The sequence below is a fragment of the Stegodyphus dumicola genome, chromosome 4 (assembly GCF_044657685.1).
Source record: "Stegodyphus dumicola isolate Sdum_Otavi_A_Nest chromosome 4, ASM4465768v1".
NCBI lineage: Eukaryota > Metazoa > Arthropoda > Arachnida > Araneae > Eresidae > Stegodyphus > Stegodyphus dumicola.
The window spans coordinates 224,342,349-224,364,967 of record NC_140771.1 but is presented as its reverse complement, the minus strand read 5'-3'; the positions used below and the strand labels follow the sequence as shown (position 1 = coordinate 224,364,967).

The 22,619-nt window shown below is 27.3% G+C and overlaps 1 protein-coding gene across 1 annotated transcript in view; it reads left to right on the top strand.

Annotated features, from left to right (window-relative positions):
* LOC118187235 (cytoplasmic dynein 2 intermediate chain 1-like) overlaps positions 1–21,915 on the top strand; it is a 62,635-nt gene extending 40,720 nt beyond the window's left edge. The window contains exons 8-24 of the mRNA XM_035357405.2: positions 492–600; positions 759–859; positions 2,565–2,688; positions 3,033–3,109; positions 3,197–3,276; positions 3,372–3,444; positions 5,217–5,322; positions 5,804–5,864; positions 9,460–9,503; positions 10,490–10,670; positions 10,923–11,010; positions 13,907–13,973; positions 14,065–14,123; positions 15,046–15,091; positions 17,015–17,195; positions 20,902–20,974; positions 21,737–21,915. Of these exons, the coding sequence (XP_035213296.1) occupies positions 492–600; positions 759–859; positions 2,565–2,688; positions 3,033–3,109; positions 3,197–3,276; positions 3,372–3,444; positions 5,217–5,322; positions 5,804–5,864; positions 9,460–9,503; positions 10,490–10,670; positions 10,923–11,010; positions 13,907–13,973; positions 14,065–14,123; positions 15,046–15,091; positions 17,015–17,195; positions 20,902–20,974; positions 21,737–21,838 (1,572 nt within the window). The 3' untranslated portion in view covers positions 21,839–21,915. The remainder of the gene's footprint in view (positions 1–491; positions 601–758; positions 860–2,564; positions 2,689–3,032; positions 3,110–3,196; positions 3,277–3,371; positions 3,445–5,216; positions 5,323–5,803; positions 5,865–9,459; positions 9,504–10,489; positions 10,671–10,922; positions 11,011–13,906; positions 13,974–14,064; positions 14,124–15,045; positions 15,092–17,014; positions 17,196–20,901; positions 20,975–21,736) is intronic.
* The last annotated feature ends 704 nt before the right edge of the window (positions 21,916–22,619 follow it).

Here is a 22,619-nt window from a genome sequence, read left to right as displayed (position 1 = left end):
GTTTATACTAAATCAGAATGCCAATAAAAGACAGCATTTAGTGAGTAGTTGAAGATTGTGTGAGTTCATATATCAGATACAAAAGAAAAGAACCTGTATGGGAGAAAGAAAAAGACCTTAAGACTAACTGAGACTTTGACATTGTAGAAATTTAATGCTGATACTTTTTACATAAATAAATGTAAAATGATTCACGATGCATTTTATTAAATTATTATGTATAGCCTACTATTAATAACAAAATAGTAATAATAAATGAAATAACAACTAACCAAATAAACAGACACATAATAACTAAGTGTTCCCCCTTTCACTAATTGTATTTTGTATTTTTTACATAAGCATTTTTATTACATATTTTTACATAAGATTATTAATTAGGAAGCATTTTTAATATGGGTAGACTTTTTATGTTGAATACACTCTTGAATTTTGTAGTAAATTAGAAAGGATAATTTTTAATGGTAGATGACAATGAACTCTATTTCTAGGCATTTGTTCAGACAGAAAACTGTGAAGAAGAAGAAGTACAAACAGATGAAATTGAAATGCTTAACAAATGGACTCAAAATCCACCAAATGATAACTTAGGATATGGAGGTTGGTTAAGTACCAATATTTTTATGCATTTAAGTTTTAAAATTTATGTGAATTATTATTTTTGAAGTTTTGTCTTAAAGCATTGGTACTTTTTTTTAATATTATATTATGAAACAGTATTGTTTGTATTTAGTTATTTACTAAACATTTATTTCCAGGGGATAATGTTGGAAATATTATGAATGAGTCTGAAAACTGGAAATCGCTTTTTGCTGACCATTCAGTGAAATTGTCTAGTTTTTTACAGAGAAGCAGTAGTGTAGGTTATATTTAAATTTTCTTTTGTTTTACTTACTTTTTCGTAAGAGGAACGTAGGTGGTACGAGAGGCCACCTACGTTCTCAACTACAAATTTGAGAACTAATCATGTTTTCAAATGATTAGTTCTCAAATTTGTAGTTGTGACACCAACACAAAATTCAATTAATTTGTAGTTGAAAAATATTGCTTGTAGATTTGAATTTTATGTTTAATAAAAAAGAATATTTGAAAGAAGGCTGAGTATTTTATCTTTATATAACTACATGTGTTTTAATTCATTATTGTTAAAATTCAAATTCCATAGAAATAAATTTTTTTAAAAATAAGAAAATTTATTCAGTTATATGAAAAGTATACATAAGTATTAACTCTGCCATAATTCACACAACTGTGTGCCTATATGTAGCAAATGAAATATTCAGCAGTTAAACACAGTAAGAGTTTAGTAGTAATGTTAAAGAAAAGTAGTTAATATTTCTCTCTTGCCATAATGATATTTTTTCTGGTTAAATTGATTATTTTAATGAGCTGTAAAAATTGCTATCTAGAAACAACCTGTATTTTTCTTATGAAGGAAAAATTATTCATACTAAAAAATAAGTTTTGTTAACATAGTGCAAAAATATAAAAATAACATTAATGAGAGAAGAGATGAAATGTTATGTAACAGCATATATAATGCTATTACATTACAGCATTATATATGCTGTTATTGTTGTCTCAGAATACAAAAATCTAAAGCTAATACTATTCATGTATTACATTACCACCTATATGAATATATTATCAATCTAAGTAGTCCTGTATTTTCATCTCAGAATATAATCAGCCTTTACTGGCGTTTATTACGAATAACTATGTAAATTCTTTATTGAATTCAAAATTATTTTGTTGCATTTTCAAGCTTTTTAAAATTCTATTTACTTTTAAAATTTTGAATTGAATCATAATTTACAAATCAAAAATTTTAATTTTATTATGCTGTCTTTATAGATAAATCTTCATTAAGGAACCACAATATTCAGTGCTTTTAATGCCGAATAATTTATGATATGTATAACTATATAATGCATTGTTCAGAGACCTAAAGTCTAAGAGTGTTTATTGCATTAATAATAATTAATAATTTATTAAAACTAAGTATATTAGTCATGGCTATTTTTTGAAATTTTTTAGAATATAGAAAAATACATATATTGACTCATCATTTGTATTTGTTAGTAAGTTTTTAGCAAAGCATTATATGTTGATGATAAAGCAATAAGTAAAATAACTAATAAAATATTTTTATTGTAAATGATAGTTGAATAATATTAAATAAATCTGACCTTGTTAAAAGTATTTTGTATTTATTACTCCTTATTTATACTTTTTTTCACCAATGTTTTTATGTATTTTCATAGTTTTCAGCAGATGTACTAAAATTATTAGTGGAACTGAACAAAAAGTGGAATGAATAAATGATAATTGACATAAAAGTTTTTTGTTAAAGTTTCATAACAGTGCCATCCTCCATGAAGTTTTTAAATAGTGTTTATGACAATTTTTTTTTCTTTTTTTGAAAAGCGAAACATTTTACCATGTGAAAAATGAAACCTTTGCTAGTAAATAAAAAATATGAACTATAGTCATGCTGTGATAACTGTTTTGTTCATGTATTTCATACTTAGTTTTGACTGTAATTTTATATCTGTTATTTTTAGGTTATTTTAACACTTCTTGATGAAGAATTCCCACCTTTCAGTGCACAATCAAGCTCTCTCCAAAGAAGTAACTTATTTCTCAGTGATAGTTATAATATTCTTTCGCCTGTAAATTTCTTGAAAGGTACTTAAAGTTTATTTCATGTTTTTAAAATAAATTTTACTGCTGAGCTTATAAAGAATTGCAAAATCTAATCATTGGGAAATTTTTAGGAAAATAAAACTTTATTCTCCAAAATGATTCTCCATATTGAGGATTTGAACTATAACACATTTGTATAGAAATTTTTAGATTTTGTTGATGACATCTCTGAAAGGATAAAAGAAAAAAAAATCTTTTCTGAATTTTCTTTATCGTTTAAAAATGTTTTAGACATTTTTTGTCATTTTAATAAATACATATGAATATGCACATACTTGCACTTTCTTATATTTCTTCTAAAATAAGTTTTTATTAATTGTTCATAGATATTCCAGTAGTCAGTGTAAGTTGCTGCACTGAATCTGACCGTTTCATTATAACTATCCATGATAGTATGGTAAAAGTAAGTGCTTTTTCAAAATGAGAAATGTAATTATTATTTTGTAAAATGTTTCCTTACAATACATAAGTTTTGTTTTCCCTCTCTAAGTTATCATGCAGTGAAGATTTTATTGAAGAAAAAGGAATAATGTGTGTTTGGAATCTTTGTAATAGAAAGATGCCAGAGTAGTAAGGAATATGTTTTCTTTTGAAAATATTTGTTCCAGATTGCATATATTTTGGATCTAGTTAATCCTTTTTAAATAATAAGTATTCCTTTATAGCATTTTGATGGCTAATAGTCAACCAACTTGTGCAACTTTTGGTATGGGTAGTGATATTGTCATTGGAGGAATGGTATGCTTTTATTTTTTTATGTATTTATGTTACAAAAATATGTATATATATTCATTTATTTTTTAAATCAATGATTTTTTTATTTGATGAATAAAAAGTAAGATCAGTTACCAACTGACACATCTTATTAGAAGTATGAAATTTCTTATTTGCTATTATAATCAGATAAATTTTGAAGTGATACAATACTTAAAAAATAATACTATTTATGTCACTTAGATGCTTTTGAGATTAAACCATAAAATTAATTGTATTACTTGAAATTATTGAAAATTCAGATTAATAATAAATTTTAATTTATTAGTAGTCACCGGTATAATTGTATTAAAATTTTTATTATCAAACTGATCATATATTTAAATGATATGTATTGTATGTTTAAGAAAGGTAAAAAAATAAGTATAAATTATTTTAAATTAAAAAAAAAAAAACAGTAAAAGATTGTAACAAAAAATACTGCTTTATTTTAATTGCCAAATATGTTTAAATTTTACAAATGCATTGTTTACTTCTTTACATCTTTTGTTTTTGTTTTTAAAAGGGACTTTTTAAATATTTATTTGTTAATTTTTATATTGCAGTTGATCAGTATTTGTATCTCTGCATATGTATTGTATTGTAATGCAACAAACCTTTTTTTCCTTCAATCTTATGAAAGAAAAGGAAATGCTTTGTTTTAAAAAGTTGAATATTTTTCCTTGAATAAAATTAAAAATTAATAATTTTATTTCCTTAAGTAAACTTGAGTACTATTTTTCAATTCAAATTGTGAAAGTGAAACTAATATAATATAGTAAATGTAAGTTGTAGCATTATAAATGTATATAAAGAAATATAATTAAGTTCATCATAAGGCCATATTAAAACATGTACTAGTAATAAGATAGATTTTATTGTTATTATTTTTATTTTTAGTGCATAAGATTTTCTTTTTGTCAAAGATACAAGAATAACACAATATTTTATTATAAGTATGTTGAATTTTAACCTGTTTTTTACATACATACACTCACACACACACACACACACATATATATATATATAGAGAGAGAGAGAGAGAGAAATAAAGTTACCCACCATGGAAAGATACAATTTTTTGAAATCTGTACAAAATTAAATGAGATAAACTAGTAGATGTGCTAAAAGCTGCAAATCAAATTATTTGTAAAATTTAGAAAGCAATAAGATAAAAAAAAACTTACTTAAAATATATTGAAGTCACCTAAATTTTGTAACAACTTGTGCGATTTTAATAGATTTAATTTAGTTTATTGCTTTCTAAATTGCATATATGTGTGTATATGTATTATATATATGATAAAAATAAAATAATAATATTTTTTAATTCAATTATTAAATTTTCTTTTTTGATTTAAACCTTGTCTTACAATAATATTCTGTAGAAATCTTAGTATTCAAATAAAAGTAAGTAAAAACCATATTAAATCTATTGGAGAGGGTAAAGATAGGCAGAAGACCCTCAGATTCCATCCCTGTCAAAACTGTGATGGAGATTAGATTATATCTAAATCAAATATTTTATATAGTATTTTGTCTAAATTAAATAATTCACTCCAATCCATTAATAAATTTACATTGCTCATATGCCTTTCTTCTGATATGAAACTCTTTGATAATAAAGGTTTTTCTTGGAGCAATTGCTATGAAAATTTATTGAAATTATTCTTGATTCATCAATTAAATATTAAACTATGAAAATATGGTTAAATAATTTCTGATGCAACAATTAAATATTCAACATTATCTTTAAGGTAGATGGAGCTGTTATGCTGTGGGACTTGAAAGAAAATAACTCAAATCACTCAAAAGTAATTTTGAATGAACAGTTTGTTCTAAAGTCACCTGCATATAATACAGGTTAGTATCTTTTTAACCAGTTTAAACAAAATAATGTAATTTCATTACCTAATACATAAAACTAATTTTCTTTGTACATAATGTAATCTTTTTCTAATATAAATTCACTTTTTAAGAGGCATGTAGTTCTCACGTAACCTAAACTTATCATGGAAACTAATAAATACATGATGTAGGAATATTTGTTAGAAACCAAATGTTATTCCTTAAAAACTAAAGTTAAATATTATTGCACTCTTTCAACTTACTTTTATTTCATCTTCCTACAGTTCCTATATTGAAAGTACTTCTGAAATGTAAAGAAAAAAAATACAACTAACAGAATATGAAGTGAATTATTTTTACATAGAAATATTACTAATGAAATGAATTTTGTTTACAAAATCTTCCATTTTAATTTCCTTTTTTTCACTATTTCAATTTAAAAAAATATTCTTTTAATAAGAATGCTTTAATTAACTTGTATATTAATTTTTATTAGCTTCTGTTCTGGGAAATGAAAATCACAGCAGTTGTATTGTTGCTGTTAAAACAGTGTGCAAGTAATTATTTTTAAACTCTTTTTTAATATTATTTGTGCACTAAAAGTAAATGTAAAATTAATAAATGTATTTGAAACATAAATATGTATGCATGTGTACAGAAGCAAGAAAGTGTTTATATACAGAAATTTAAATTCTAAGTACATTCTAAGAGACCTTTTAAAATTATTTCATATTTTATGTAGAATAACAAAGATCCTGCTAAAATATTAATTTGGATCTACATATATTTATGTTTATCCATTTAAAATAACATATGATTCTTAAAATATTATATATATATATATATATATATCTGTGTATATGTAATAATTATGAAAATAAACTACTTCTTACCAGGACACAAAACATTTTTTAAATAAAAAAAAGGAATTTAGCTGAAATTTTTAATTTATTAGTGTGGGCATTATAAACTAAAAATAATAAAACTAAAGTTTATGAAAATGAACCTTAGACTAAAAGAAAATAAATGAAAATATGTCATCATTAATTTTTTTCATTTACACTTTTTTTGTTAGTCCTGGTGAATAGTGGTTTATTTTCATAATTACATTGTTTACATAATCTTAACTGCTTTTGCACTTAATTTTAGTTTTGATTACCCTAATTTTCATCTTTAATTCCAAATTCATATTACATAAATTATATATATTCATATATATGTGATGAATAAATAGGCATCCTTTTCAATAGAACCTAGATCCATATTGAAAAGGAAGGTTGGTAGCCAAGTAAGATTAAATATTCAACTTTATTTCAATTGACATTTGCAGCCACAATATATTTGGCACTAAAATCATGTCTATTCAAGAACATTTACATTTTTGATACCCGTTATGAGAGAAAGAGAGCACAGTAACATAGCATTCAAGCGGCTGTCAGAGATAGAAGCAAAAGTGCACAGTTGTCCAGTATGGAGGCTCACCAAGAGAAGATTTTGTTTGAGGCTGTTTGTTAACAGAAAGGTTTCAGTTCTTGAAATTTTGAATTCAGGTTCTGTATTATCAATGTCATCAGCATTATGATATAGACTGACACATATATTGATCTAGAAATAGCTACGTGACATAGATTGATCTAGAAATGATGCAGTCCAAGTTATTACTATTTTTAGAATAGAGTGTAAATACCCAAATTAAAATTGAGGAATTAAGAGGCTATTGCTAAATTAAATTATAAAGCCGATTTACATATTTTTTAATCTTACATATATGTGTAATAGTTTGGAAGCGGTGGCTGTAATGAATTTGAGATGGTTTATTACATGGATGTAACTTAGAGATATTTTACTTCATAGACAGAAGGATGACACTTGCAGATAAACATATCTGTATATTTAATAAAGTTTTATTGTTGGATAAGGTAATTCATAAGGTGCATAATTTGATTCACATCATTATGGGTGCAATATGCACATCACATTTTTGAAATCTTAATACATCTTTAGACGGTGGATGACACAGAGAAGCGAATGATGCATGTTAGCAAAAGCAAAGCAAAAGTGAAAAAGGGACACATTCAGAAGAAGCATGGGAAGCAGAAGTCAAAAGTTTTGGTGTTTAGTTGAAACCTTTAATCTGATTGGCGATAATATACCTGCATTGTTTGGTTACATAAGAAAGCATGATGCCGATTAATTTTGAAATGTGGCAGTTTAGATTGATATGTCATGAATAGTTACTATTTTTAGAGCAGAAAGGGGGAAGTAGCGAAATTTAAATGAGGAATATGCATTTATGTATAATATTTTAACAATAAATTTAAACATTAGAAAAGTTATGTATTTAATTAATTATTGCTGTTTTTAATGTGTGGAAATATATATATATATATATATATATATAATCCTGCTTGCGTACAGACAGATTACTTACAACAATGATTTTTTTTAATTGCAGTAATTTAAAATAAGACCTGTGCTAATAAAACTGGTATGTACCAAAAAAGAAAACTTAATATATTTAAATTAAGGTCATTTTTAAGTTGCCTTATCCTTCTAATTTTACACAAATTTGGAATTTTTTGGCTTTTTTCAAAATATGTTTAAATTGCATAAAGAAAAGGGCTATCTTTCTTTGGCTATAATAGGTACTTGCACAGCCAGTCACCTAAAATATTTATTATAAAAAAGAAAAAGTATAAAATGATTTAATGAATCCAGCTAGTAATTAATAATGATAGTTGAAGAATTCCTTTTAAACTGCTTAGATTGTTAATCAGTAGCAGATTAAATTCGAAAGTTAAAATATCTTTGACTGTAATAAAAATGAAATAATGAAAGTTGAATACCAATACACTTTGCGAAAAGAATACACTGATGCACAGAAAATTAAAAGTATTTTATTTCAGGCAATAGCAACACATTTCTTTTTAATTGCTGAGTTTGCTGATTAAATCTGAAAGACAACAAGAATGTAAATAAATGTATTTTATTAGGTTTTGCTGTGTGGCAACACATCGCTTTTAAATTGCTTAATACATTAATCAAATTTCATTAAGTTTGCACAAAGCATAAATAAAAAAAAATAAAAAAATTCCAGAGTTCATGCTTTGAGATATTCCAATGAAGTATGTTGCATGTTCAAAATTTAGTGAAACTAAGTGCCACTATTTTTTCACAATGGGAGCAACTTATATGCATACATACATACAGATTTTTCATTATTTAATAATGGTGAATATTATTTGTTCTGAAAGTGCCAGTACTTGATGTTTTGGTTCTTTTGCCAAGCTTTTAGTCAAAGCAATTTTGATATGTTTTAAAGCTCTGTCTTAATTGTTTGTTTAAATTTTTATTCTTCTCTAAGCAAAATAAAATTACTATTTTTTTAAAAAAATTAGCTTTCACATATTCAGTGTTAGCAAACCGTGCATGAAATTAAAAAATAAATTCTGTAGAAAAATAAAATTTATTAAATATTTTAGCTTTTTTTTGTACAACTGTAGTGCATCTGTCTTTTATTTAGTTTTTGATAAGCCTTAAGGACTCCCCCCTCCTTGAGAAACTGAGTGATATAATGATTAAAAAGCAAAAATTTTAGTGGGAATCTGTTACTATGTTGTACCTTTTAAAGCATTTTTTTACATCTTGATCTTTTCAATGATAAATAAATAAACAGAACCTGAAATTATTTGGCAATTTTATCTGTTTTCAAAGTATCTTCTTAAAACGTATCAGAAAATATTTTGATGTTGATTTCTTGCATTAAGAAAATTTTAATTTTTTGTTTTTGCACAAACAAAAATAAAAGTATTTTAATTTAAAGATTGTTTATGATCATTTGAAATTTATTGTGAGCAATCATGTATTCCAACTATAATGCAATATTATCTTATACACTGTGTTTTATTACATGAGGTCTATTAACATTTTATTGTTTTGTTTTATAAATATATGATGTATAAATTTCTATGTTCTGAAGTACAAAATGGACTGAAGAAGAAATTCTCATTTACTATTCCAATAAAGCTGTGCACATTTGAAATTGTTTTATGCATACTTCTATCTTGAAATATAGTCTTTATTCAGTGCATGAAAAATATATACTTATACATTTATGTGAAAAATATTAATAAATGTCTTTCTTTCCCCTAGCTATGTAAAGCAAGATTTGGAGTCAGCTGTAGTTGAACAAAAAGGTAATTCTCAGATAATTCTTTCTGCTTGTAAATATGTATTTTCCAAATTACAGTTTTTCTGTCCTTTTAATTAAATTAAATAAAAAGTAACTTAATAAAGTATCATATACAAAATTATAATTTCAAGTAAATTATTATAAATCCAAATAGCAAGTTATTATCTTGAAAAGAGAAATATCAGTGTTGTTGTATCTTATTGTAAAAGTCTCAGCTTTAGTTGTATATTTAATATATTGTGTCTTAATTTGCTGATGACTTTTTTCATAACTGAGCTATTTCTATAGCCCAGTTATGTCATCTTTTAAATAATAACAAATTTATTAAATTATGATGAGAAAACTAATGTCATCTTTTAGATTACTAATTATGACAAAATTAATAAAACAAAATATAATAAACTGTGACAAAATTAATGGCATCTTTTAAATTATGACTTTATGAAAAAGTTGTGACATCTTTAAAGTCTCTTGCTATTGTTTAAATTTCTTACTACTATTTCACTGCTACTGGCCTTCTTTCTTCTTATAACACATTATGATAAACCATAAAATCAGATCAATGCTGTTTGCATTTGTTGCATTAAATTTTAAAAATGCCAGTAAGCTGAAAATCAAATTATTTTCTGAATTTATTCAACATTAAAATCAGTGATGATGCGGTGAAATAGGTTTTTCCAGTTTGCCTGTGCTATTACAAAATTGAAACAGGGGAGTGGGGTTAGGGAGAATATATTCTTTATTTTTGCCAAATTAGAAAATTCAAGGAACAGAACATAAATTTTGTAACTAACAAACGCAAAATATAATTATGGTGCAAAATATATTTTTTAAATCAATGTTTTAAATAGTTTTTATGATGATCGTCTGATTTCTTTTTGCATTCAGGTTAAAAGGGTGTTTTTTCTCAAATGTTTTTTTATTAATCCTGTTTTATGATGTAACCTTATTTGTGTTCAGAATAAAATACATTTATGTATTATCAACCAGATTATATGAAAAGTTTCCATGTGCTGACTTTAGAAGACATGGGAGTTATCAATGTTTGGGTTGTTGTGGAAGTTTTAAAACCAGATATATCTGGTTTTGAAACTGAGCTTGGCTTAGCTCCTGGTGGAAAATTCAGATTAGTTAGAAGTTCATGTTTGCCTTTCTACCACCTCAGTACCTTGTAAGCATAATTTTAAACATTTGTTTTCCATTGAAAATTTAATATCAGATTTTTAATAATAAAGATTCTGAATTATAATTTTTACTTTAAATGAAGTTTTGAAAGATAACATAAATAAATATAGGAAGAATATAGTAATATACATAACAATTTTACTAACACATTTTATTTTATATGTTGTTATTTTTTAAATAATTATATCAGACTGTTCCTTCTTTAAACCACATATGCATGTCTATTTCACTGTTTCAGACAGCTAAACCAGAAAACTAGCATTCGAACTTTTGATTTTTGTTTAGTTCCTTCAGACCCCAGCAGAATTCTTGTTACAACAGATATTGTAAGTGAATCTTTAATTATTATCATCTTTTAAAAAAGAAAAATGTTTAATATATGGCCTATGAAAGTTTATTGTGTAATTATTCTTATTAAAAACCACTCTTTACCAATGTAATAGTGAAATGTTTGGAAAAGTATTAAGTGCTTTTTTACTTGGATGCATACTATTTATCTGAAATGCAAAAGAGCTTTTGATTTTGATTTGTTCTGGATACTGTTTATTGCTAGAACGTTTAATAATTCTTTCACATATTAAATACTAAAAGAAAAATTTTAAAATGTAATTCTGCATATTTTAAAGATTCGTTTGAGTATGTCTTTGAGTTTTATTTGTTTTCACATCTATTCAAAAAATATTAATTTTATTACTGTAACTTTAAAACAAATGTCATAGATTTTGTTTAAAGTAAAATTATGTTCAAAATATATATTAAATTGCTTGTATGACTTGACAAAATTTAAAAGTTACTATTGTTATTGTAAAGTTATTATTTTTGAAAAGATTTGTAAAATAATGCACTGTTTTAGTTCTGCACCATTTAATATTTAACTACACCAGGCTTGAAATTAAATGTAACTAAATTTAAACTACTAAATGTAATATCAGACTTGAAAGGACTGGACATAGAGCCCAAAATCATCTTATAATATTTTTACCACATAAAAGTGAGTAGAGCTTCTGGTAGTAGTATAATATGCATAGAATTCCACACTATTTCGATTTATTGATATCTACACTCATGAGCAAAATTAAAGAGAATTTGCACATTGTGTTGAATTTCTGAAAAACTAATGGACAGATTTTAATGAAGTTTGGTATGAATGTACATTTGTAACAGAGAAAGAGATGCACTATTCAAAAGTCATTTAATGTGGTCACTATTACAGGTAAAGCTCATATAGCAGAGATGTCCAAAATCCACATTGTGATATCAAACTGAAAACAAGTTTAATGTGGAGTATGGTCACCTGTCACAGACAGACAGGTTGCACAGCATGATGGCATACTGGACAGGAAGCAGTTAAGGAGTCCCTGTGGCAGTTGATCGCACTCCTGCAGCAAGGCAGTTTTTAACTCTGATTCCCGGAAGGAAATGGCAGAATGAAATTATCTTACCAAGATCATCCCAGACATGCTGTATGGGATTAAGATCAGCAGATCTGGCTAGCCCATCCCTGCAGTGAATATCCTCATTTTACATGTAATCATCGACTAGCTGAGCCCTATGTGGGCAGGCACTGTTGTCCATTAACATGAACTCAAGACTAACTGCACCCCTGAAAAGTCAAACATGGAGCACTAAGATCTCCCCTGTGTATCTTATAAGGGTCAGGAAGCCTTTGTCAAACACATTCAGCAATTTGTGGATGTCCAACATAATGCCCGCCAAATTCATTACTCCTCCACCACAGTAATGATTGTTTTCCTGATGAGGAAGAGATGATATTCTGTTCCAAACTCTCTCCAGATACAGGTATGCCAAGAATCAGTGTTCTTCAGAATCAGTTCTGAATTTTGACTATCTGTAAAATACACAGTGCTCCACTTAAGTCTGGTCCAAGACATATGTTGTCTGCAGTATGCTAAATATGCTATCTTGTGTGCTGCAGTGAGCAGGTCTTCTGGCATACTGCCCTATTTCATGAAGCCTTCAAGCAAATAGACTGTGAAACCCATATTCTGGTGGCAGCATACAGCTCACATGAGAGTTGTGAAGCTGTAGCAGACCTGTGTTGCCACACTAAAAGTGCCAAATAACAGTCCTCATTCATCATTGTGGATCTCAGTCAACCTTCTAAATATGGATTCAGTGTCCTGAAACTTGTTCCACAAATTGAAGATGACACTGGGCATTACATTGAGTTATCTAGCCACTTGCACTTGTGATTGTCCTGCCTTTAATCTTCGACAATTCTCCATCTTATTCCATTTTTCATATGTTCTTGATTACTCATTTTACCTGATATCTTATAAAATTTACCCAACTCTTGAGAGAAACATGGCGAATGTCATGAGGGAGTACAAGCATGCAAATCACTGAAAACTCCTCTTGCACTTATATATTCTCTTCACAATAACAGCTCCACAGACACACACATGTAGGCTTACATATTCAATTATGAATATTTGCATAATTTTTCAGTTGCATAACTAGTACCTTTAATTCAATGCTTTTCATAAAAATAGGCATAATTTGCAAATTCTCTGAATATTGCACATGAGAGTGTGTATTTATATATATATATATATATATATTATAAGAAAGTTGACTACAGGTCTCACTGCTTTAAATTAATGATCCTAGGCATGTATTTCCAATTACAAATCTCTCAAAATAAAGTAGAGAATTCCCCCCCCCCCCGAAAAAAAGTTTCAATGTTGTGTCTAGGAAGGCTCAATAAAGCTAAAATTAAAATTTTTATATAATCCTTGCAGAATAAAAATGGCAGTAGGAAAATATTTATTTTGGTTTAATGAGTTTTTTAATTAATTAAAGCATCATGAACATTTCTTTTTTAATTGGAATATTTGTTTTGAAGAGATTGTGAGAAAAGTTTGAATTTTACTCCTACAGACCGGTTTCATGCACAACATATAAACAGTTTTTTTTCCACATGTTAAAGAACTTTTTATTTGAAAGTGTATATTTAGTATCAATATTGAAGAGGAAAAATTTGTATCCATGTGTGTATCCACTTGGTCTTTGTATTCTTGAAAGATTCTTGAAGTACTTAAATAAAACAGGAAGTGTCAAATATAAGTTGAAAACTTTTTGAGTTCTTGTCATTAAATTTATTTATGCTGATAAAATTTAATGTATGTAATAGTTTAAATTAGTATAATAGTATATTTATATTTTTTATTAAAATAATGATAAGCTTCCATTTCTTTAAAGGGAATTGTTCTTCATGCAACACGACATACTGGCATACCTGAACCACGGTTTTATTCTAGTGAATCAGGTGTGTTTCTTCAGTGAATGAAATTTAGAATTATTACACAGTAATAGTAATTTTAATTTATGGTATTAATCACATAATTGTTCATTCTTAGAATTTTCATCTGAAGTGCGTTGTATTGATTGTTCCCCTCATAATGAAGAGTTGTTTCTAGTAAGTGCATTTTATTTGATTTCTTTACATATTAAGATAGATATAAGTTTGCTTTCAGGCCTTAGAAATGTTTAGCTATCTGCATAATTAATGTAACAGTATGAAGCTATATCCAAGCCAGTTTCTCAAAATAAGGTAGGGAAGTTTATGAGAATAGTTTCAATACTACAGATAGATGGGAGGTTTCTAAATATAAAAACTACATTTTCATGTGATCCACATACAGCAGATCCCTAAATTCTTTTGGCTTTAGTATGTTAAATACAAAATGTTCTAGAATTTGATGTAATCTGAAGGTATTTAACCTTTCACCAGAAGGTATTTAAGAATAAATTTATTGACTCAGATCATTTTTCATTTAAGATTTTTAAATCAAAATTCAGGACATATACACTTAAAATTACTCATTTTAGCTGCTAATGGGTCTTTAATTGATAAAATAGCACTAATTAAATTTGTATCTGATGAGCTTATAAAATTATTACAGCATGTCTGTGAGAATTTAATACATAAAGATGTGAATCTTTTTCTGCTTTACTTGTAAAGTAAGCTAAATATTTTATCAATGGTATTTTTGTTTAAAATGTATTCAAATATCACATTGAAATTTTTTTAAATTAAATTCTGTTATCTTATTTAGGAAAATTTTATAACTCAAAGTGCATAAAATGTAAACATTTTTTATAATGAAATTGCTGCTCTGATAAGGTATAAAAGTATAAATCCAGCATACTTCATTGCACTTATGCTTAAATATATGTATGTATCTACCATATATAAATATTCTATAATGCATAATTTAGTTTTTCTTTTTTTTTTTTTTTTTTAAAAAAAAAAAAGCTTCCTTATTAAAAATATGTGTTCACTATTATATTCACTGTTCTGCATTTAATTATATTCAGCTATATGTTATATTTTTCAGGTTGGTTGTAGTGATGGTATTGCTAGATTATATAATATAAAATCAGGTGATGCTTTTATTTTATTATTTTATTTATGCATTTTCATATACGGTATACTATTATTATAAATATAGATATTGCATGTGTTATATTTATTTCTGTTCACCTTCTGTAATTCTACAAGAATTATAGTTTTATATAAAATCATTTAAATAATAGATTATTTTTAATGAAATGAAATTGATGAGGCAAAGTGTATGACTTGACAGATTATTCATATTCTTTATATCATCATGGAAGTAAAGAAAAAGTTCATGTAGAAATTCTAAAAACTATTTTATTTTATATGATACAAGTGGAAGTACCCAATGGCAGTTCAGTTAGATTGAGAGTAATGTATTTAACAACAGAGTGAATGATACCACTGTAATCCTTCTCTAATAATGATGTAAAAATTAAGATTCATAGTCACACATTTTTCAGTCTGATACGATATGAAACCCACATAAAAAATTTTGATAGAAAAGTAAGCTCACTCTCTTTTATTATATAAGCAACAATGGCTTGCAGTTTTTAATGATTTTCGTCTTTCTAATCAAATGGTCGTAAAAGCTCAAATTCCATTCAATATTTCACCTATATACAATTTCAGTCGATGGTAAAAAATGTGACAAAAAATAAATCACAGTTAATCAGAAATCAATAATGCTAACAAACAAACACAAACAGATATTCTTCCTTATATATATATATATATATATATTTTGTAAAACTTTTTTTATTAAAAAACTCTACGATTTGAAAACAAGCAGTAGCAACACTTTTCCAAATAAAGCATTCTTATCTCCAATGCATGAGACTGTTGCCACTTGGAAAAACGAGTGTTTTCATGGTTTTTAATTAATATCTCGGCTGATTAAAATCGTACGAAGATAGGAATAGTCGGAATGGCTTCCCATGAATTTTTGGAATCTGGAATAATGTATTTAATCTTTGGCGACACTATTTTTATTTCATCGTAAAACTCAGAAATTATTTATTAACAAATCTATAGGATTTGAAAGCAATCAGTGGCAACAACTTTCGAAATACAGCAGATTTTCATTTTCAGCTTGCGAGACTGTTGCCACTTAGAAAAATGAGGGCAAAATTATTGTTTTTCTGAGTTTTTAACGAATATCTCTGATTTTAGCTTTTTTTGAGGGGGGTGGATGTTGACCTTTTCCAGAACCCAGAAAAGAATTGCAGAAAGTTTGGTGACGATTAGAGGACAAACAAATAGACTTCTTTATATACATAGATTAGTTGGAAAATTACTTAACTGTACAGCCTTTAAATTCAAATATTAGCTCATAATAAACTTTATTAATTATTGCATGAGTGTTATACGAGATGTGGGGGACATTTGTTGATATCATTTTCCATATTTAATCAGAGTATTTACTCTTTCAACATATGTCTGACCTTTGCCAATTCATGCATAAATAAAGGTTCATTTTGAGATACCTTGTATATTTCTCATAGTATTTCAGACAAAGAAACAATATGCATAATAAGCATAACTATACAATGCTTGAACCCTTAATACTAATTTTTTCCTAAGAAAATTATCTCAAATAATAATTTTTTCATTTTAAAATTATTAAAATTTAAACATTTCGTAATTTTAAAATATGGGTGTGAATTGCATCTTTCTGAACAAAAAATTTAATAATTTCATGAAAAAAGAACAGCAGGTGATCATTCACAGACAAACATTACATATATAATATAATAGCGCAAATTTTAGTTACCTGAATGACTATCAAGCATGAAAAAATTGGTTAACTACCAATGTTGAAGTGTCATCTGTTCAGGAATAATGCATAAAAAACAAACCATATTAAGGTAGTGCATACAACTACATTTTTCAAATGGTCTTACAAAATTTTCATATTCTGTGTTCAGTTATACAACATTTTCTTCATTTTTTTTAAATGTAATTTTCAGCTCGCCCTGTGATGGTATTTCTTCAGGTTGCAAAAGGTGATCCTGTGACTCTTTTGCAATGGTCACCTATTCATCCAGTCATGTTCTGTGCCCTCAGTTCATCATCATCATCATTATACCTGTGGAATTTAATGGAGGATTCTCTCCATCCTATCCAAAGTTATCATTTTGAAGATTCAAGGTAGAAACAATTTCATACTTTATAAATGTGTTACCATAAAATTTAAATTATACAACTTCAGGTGTTAACAATATTTATCTTTTGTTTATTTAAGAAATTAAAGTTTTATGAAACTGCCATTTTTTATCCCCACTTCTATTAAAACCTAATTGCAATGTTGATAATAAGAAGTAATGTATTAAATCTAGGCAATCAAAGATAATTGTTAAGTAATCATGTAGTCTGTCTTCAGATGTATGAATAGAAAAAGAGTCATAATAATTATGTAAAATACAGGTTGAGTGCAATATCTATATTTTATAAATTTCATCTTCATTTTAAACACAAAAATACTGAAAATATTTATAAATATTGTTACGTTTTTTTCCCTTCCTTTACATTTTGTTCATGGATTTGGAGTGAATAACAACGGCACTTGATGAAGTATCAAAACACATTTTATTGGCCAGTATTATTCAAGACAACTCCAAAGTCACATTTTACAGTCGTCAAAGATCTACTATAAACATGTTGGAACAATCAGCGACACAGCCTTCAGGCTATAATGGTGGAGACAGCTTCATGGCAAAGCACCAGAGTACAGCTCCCAACTCTGCTCGGTCATTCTTGGAATTCTACGTACTGTCGAGACTCTCCAAACCACATCTCACGATACACTAGAGCAGGGATTCTTAACCCTGTGCCCGCAAAGCTATTTTTGTGTGCCCGCAACTGCCAAAAATAACATTAAATGCAACTATTTTGAATTTTTTGTTACCTTTCTAATGTAGGGTATTGTTTATGACGCTTATGTTTGCAATAAAATAAAGAAATATTAAGAATCGTAATACTTTTTTTATTTACTGTGCCCACCACCATTTCCTGTTTGTCAGATGTGCCCAGATGGGGAATAAGGTTAAGAACTCCTGCACTAGAGTACAGCTCCCGACCCCTCGGTTCAGTCGTTCCTGAAGCTCAACACACTGCAAGATCAAACTCGACGATGCACCAACTCATGACACTCTCAATGTAGACTCTCAATGTATTCGGCGACTAACTCAGCACTAGATTTCGAGCACTCACTCACTGACTGACTATCAAATCGAAGGACTCTGCTCGGTCTAACTCTCCACGTACCAGCAGGGTTTATACAGCTTTTGGCTCGTGTTTGAGAACATTCTGGGCTAAACCAGTAAGAATTCATTCCAGAAGGTTCTCCATCCATCTATGGCATATTGCCAATTTTGTCCCCAAATGATTTTTCGCCAGATATGGCAACCTTGCCATTTGCCATATCTGGCAACCCTAAACCTGTTTTGTGGGAAAGCTATCTTACTGCAGTTGGACATTTCGTAACAATATATAATAATAGAGACTATATTTTAAAGATCTTATAGGTTTATCTAATTTTCACCAGTATTCAGATTTTTTATTTTAATCTGCAAATTGCTGTACAGTTCTGAACAGAAAAATTGTATTACTTTGATAAAACTTAACAATATATGTGAAATTTCTTAAAAACAGAAAAGTTTTACATTATATTAAATTAAAAGAATAAAAAGTCGTAAGAAATTTATATAAATATACTAATTTTATATTTAGTTATGAATATTTAAAGCCTTTGTAATTAAATATGAATTTATTAAACAATTTGATTAATTAAGATATAATAACACGCCAAACAAATACTAATTCAGAAGTCAAACAACAAAAATCAGCATTATATTTTCAAATTTTCACAGGCCTAGTTTCGATGGTTTTTACTGAACCACCATCCTCAGCTGCAAAAGCGCAAATGAACGAGATAGGATATAATGATCGGATAAGATAAGAAAGCCTGGACAGAAAATAAGCTAGTGGCACCATCTGTTGATGAAACCAGAACTAAAACATAATTTCTTTAAAGGCTGAATTCAAAGATTCTGGAAGATGAACTGGACTTTCTAGAGGCATTTTACATTCAAAAAAAAATCTTTCTGTTCTAGTTAACGATTCTAATTCCAATCCAGTCCATCTTTGCCTTCGGCCTTTAAAGAAATTATGTTTTAGTTCTGGTTTCATCAACAGATGGCGCCACTAGCTTATTTTATCTCTAGGCTTTCTTATACAGTCAAAAGTCGTTAATCCGGACTCCTCGGGACTTCGGCGATTCTGAATTATCGATTTTTCCGGATTATAGATCATCGGTTTAAATTGCGTAAGATGGCATGCAGAAATTCTAAAATTAAAAATATGAAACCATAATTTATGAAATAAAGAAAAATTATGATCTAAAGGGTATTAAAATTTACAAAAAAAAGCTTAATATTTATTTGTTTACTTTACTAAACATTTCTTTTAATGTAAGTGGTTTCGTTTGATGTGATAATACTTTCTCTTTAATTCTATAAACAGACATAATTTTTTGTTCAGTTACAAAGTTCCGCTGTTCAAGTCCCGTTAAATTGCTGTGCCGAGAATACCGACTAACTTGTCAATCGAAATTTTTTTGTTTTCGCTAACATCTCTGTCACAATCTTCATGTCTTTATCCATTTTTTGCAGCAATTCCACTTTTTGTTTGACGGACATCGAAACATACTTTCGTTTTGTATGATCCTTTGGGAGCTCCAGATTCAGAAATTCTATTTGACATAATCGAAAGTTCAAGTTTACTTTTATAGTATTGCTCTTACAGTCTGCAAAAAATAATAAGCCGGATCCAATTCAAAAATTAAGGAACAACGGAATCATCAACATTAACTGAAATAGATAATTAGATAATTTTAGCCTATACCGTTCGTGATACATAAAACACGCACGCGAAAACGTATTCTGCGCATGCGCACACGCAAATGCGCAGTCGTAAGAGGTCTTACGCGCACGCGTAAACACCTATGCGCATGTGTCAACGCGGCGCATGCGCAGAAAGTTTTTAACTTTGAGGTCCGGATTATGGGTGTCCGAATTAACGACTTTTGACTGTATTATCTGATCATTATATCCTATCTTGTTCATTTGCGCTTTGGCAGCTGAGGATGCTGGTTCGGTAAAAATTATCGAAACTAGTCCTGTGAAAATTTGAAAATATAACACTGATTTTTATTGTTTGACTTCTGAATTAGAATTTGATTAATTATTCAATATTTTCAAGAAATTATGTAATTTCAGACTTATGAACATATTCTTAATTATTTTTTCTGGATTTCAGTTGTATTAATTATCAACTGTAAATTTTTATATTTAACACAAATCAGGAAAATGTTTACAATTCTGTGAATAAAAGCAAATTATGTGTACTAAACACAGAAACATAAATGATGAGAATAACTGAAGCAACATTACTGAACGTCATTTCTAAATCTAATGATAAGAATAATAGTATTTTCTACTGTTGTTATGGTTTACTTTTGAACCATGGAAACTCATAAAAACTGAAATCAAATCTTTCACAATTTTAAACTTTAATTCTTTTTTTTTAAAAAGGCATATTCAGTAGTTCTTAACAAGAAAATACAAGAGTAAAATATAATAATAAAATGAAAAATTTGGCATGAATTTCATCCAATCACTGGAAAGCATTAAAATCCATTTAAAACAAAAACAGTTTTAACAAATTTTAACTTTTTGCATTTGTATAAAAATTAAAATTTATTAATGTATAAAAGTTAAAGATTGTTTTGCTCATTGAATATAGCTATTTTTATATGATTAAAATATTTTCTCAATATATTATTTCTTTTATACAGGGTAACATGGCTTGCCTTTAGAAATATTGAAAAGAACTATGGTGATCAAACATCAGAGCAATTTTTGAACATGGTAAAATCATAATATTTTAATGTAATTCACAATTCAAATATTTTGGACTTGATGTTTATTTCTCTGACACATTACTTTAGTTTTATATTTCAAAAATATGATTAACAGAAAGTAACTTGTGTAATCACATTAATTAGAATACACAGAAATTATACATTTGACCCTGTGTTCAAAATAGCAGCACTTATGATTTAAAATTTAAGAATGAAAAGCAAGAAAAGTTACTTTAAATTATAAATAGCTTATATAAATTTCATAAAAGAAGTCATGTGAAGTAAAATTTTAATTCATCTAATAGTAGACCAGTAGTCCTTACATGAATATTTCAAGACAATTCTGATTTAAATCTTTTTTAGTCATTGGACATTATTTATATATTTATTTAATGGAAAATATGATGGTTACCTCTCTGAAACTTTCTGTTTCGTATAATCTTATGCTTTTGTTTTTTAAGCTATGTTTGAATTTTTATGCTTTTGGCTGTGTTTGAATATGTGAAAGTATTAAATACTAAGTTATAGTTGTATTAATTAGTTGTAATTTTTATAGTTCATTCATTTAAGTTGTAGTAATTTTTATACTTCATTACATATTTATATTTAAGTAAGTAATAAAAAATCATTGTACCTTCTTAAAAAATTTACAACAGAATACAGGAATTATTTTTATAGTGTAAAATATTCAATGATGTACACGGCCTACAGCATTTTTATCATGTTTTTACTATTATATATTCAACCAATTTTTGAACATTTGTTTTAGCTTATTTCCAAAGAAAATGGTGAAGTTGAAGTTCATATGTATCAGGAGAAAGTTACAAAGGAGGAATATTTAAAGCAAATAGAGTATATGCAAAATCTGTGATCAAGTTTTATCATTAATAAATTAAAGTTATTAAATATATTTTTGAGAAATAAATTCAAATATTTAGAATTTTAAAACTGGTATTTTTTTCTTAAACCTACAACGTACACATTTTTACATTTTCATAATAATGCTGCCAATGTTATATACTTTTGATATAGAGAGTGTATAAAACATGATTGCTTGCTTTATTTTTTTGTTAATATTGGACATTAAATTCCAATTATTAAGTTTTCAAAATAAATCAAGAATTTTTTTTTAAATAGTTTCAAGACTAGATGTAGAAGAGCTTTGTAAATATAAAATTTAACTTTTTATTTGGTCAACAAAGTGCAAAATGTCTAATAAAACATTCATAATGCTTTCTAACTATAATAAATTTTGTACCTTTACATGCAAAATGTTCAGATATAAGAGAATGAATTTATGATTTAGATGACTTTTCAACATCAATGAGGAAATATACATAATTTTTGCTGATATGTAGAAGAAACTGAAGTAGATTTTTGTAATCATTGTCCCGTATTGAATAAATATTTATTATTAACTTTAAGTTGGTTTCATGAAATTATAATAACTCCTTGAATTTTTATATGAAGCTATGACACTTTTTCTGTATTTAATTTATTAAAGCATAAACATTTCAATAATCTGACTTTTGTTCTTTGGGGATTATATGAAAAAATAAACTGTGTATTTACAGTTCTTCTACACCTTGCCGCTTAGCTGTTTTCATAAATTTTGCAGTTGATGCAGCAGTGGCTTTATGTACACTGCACCA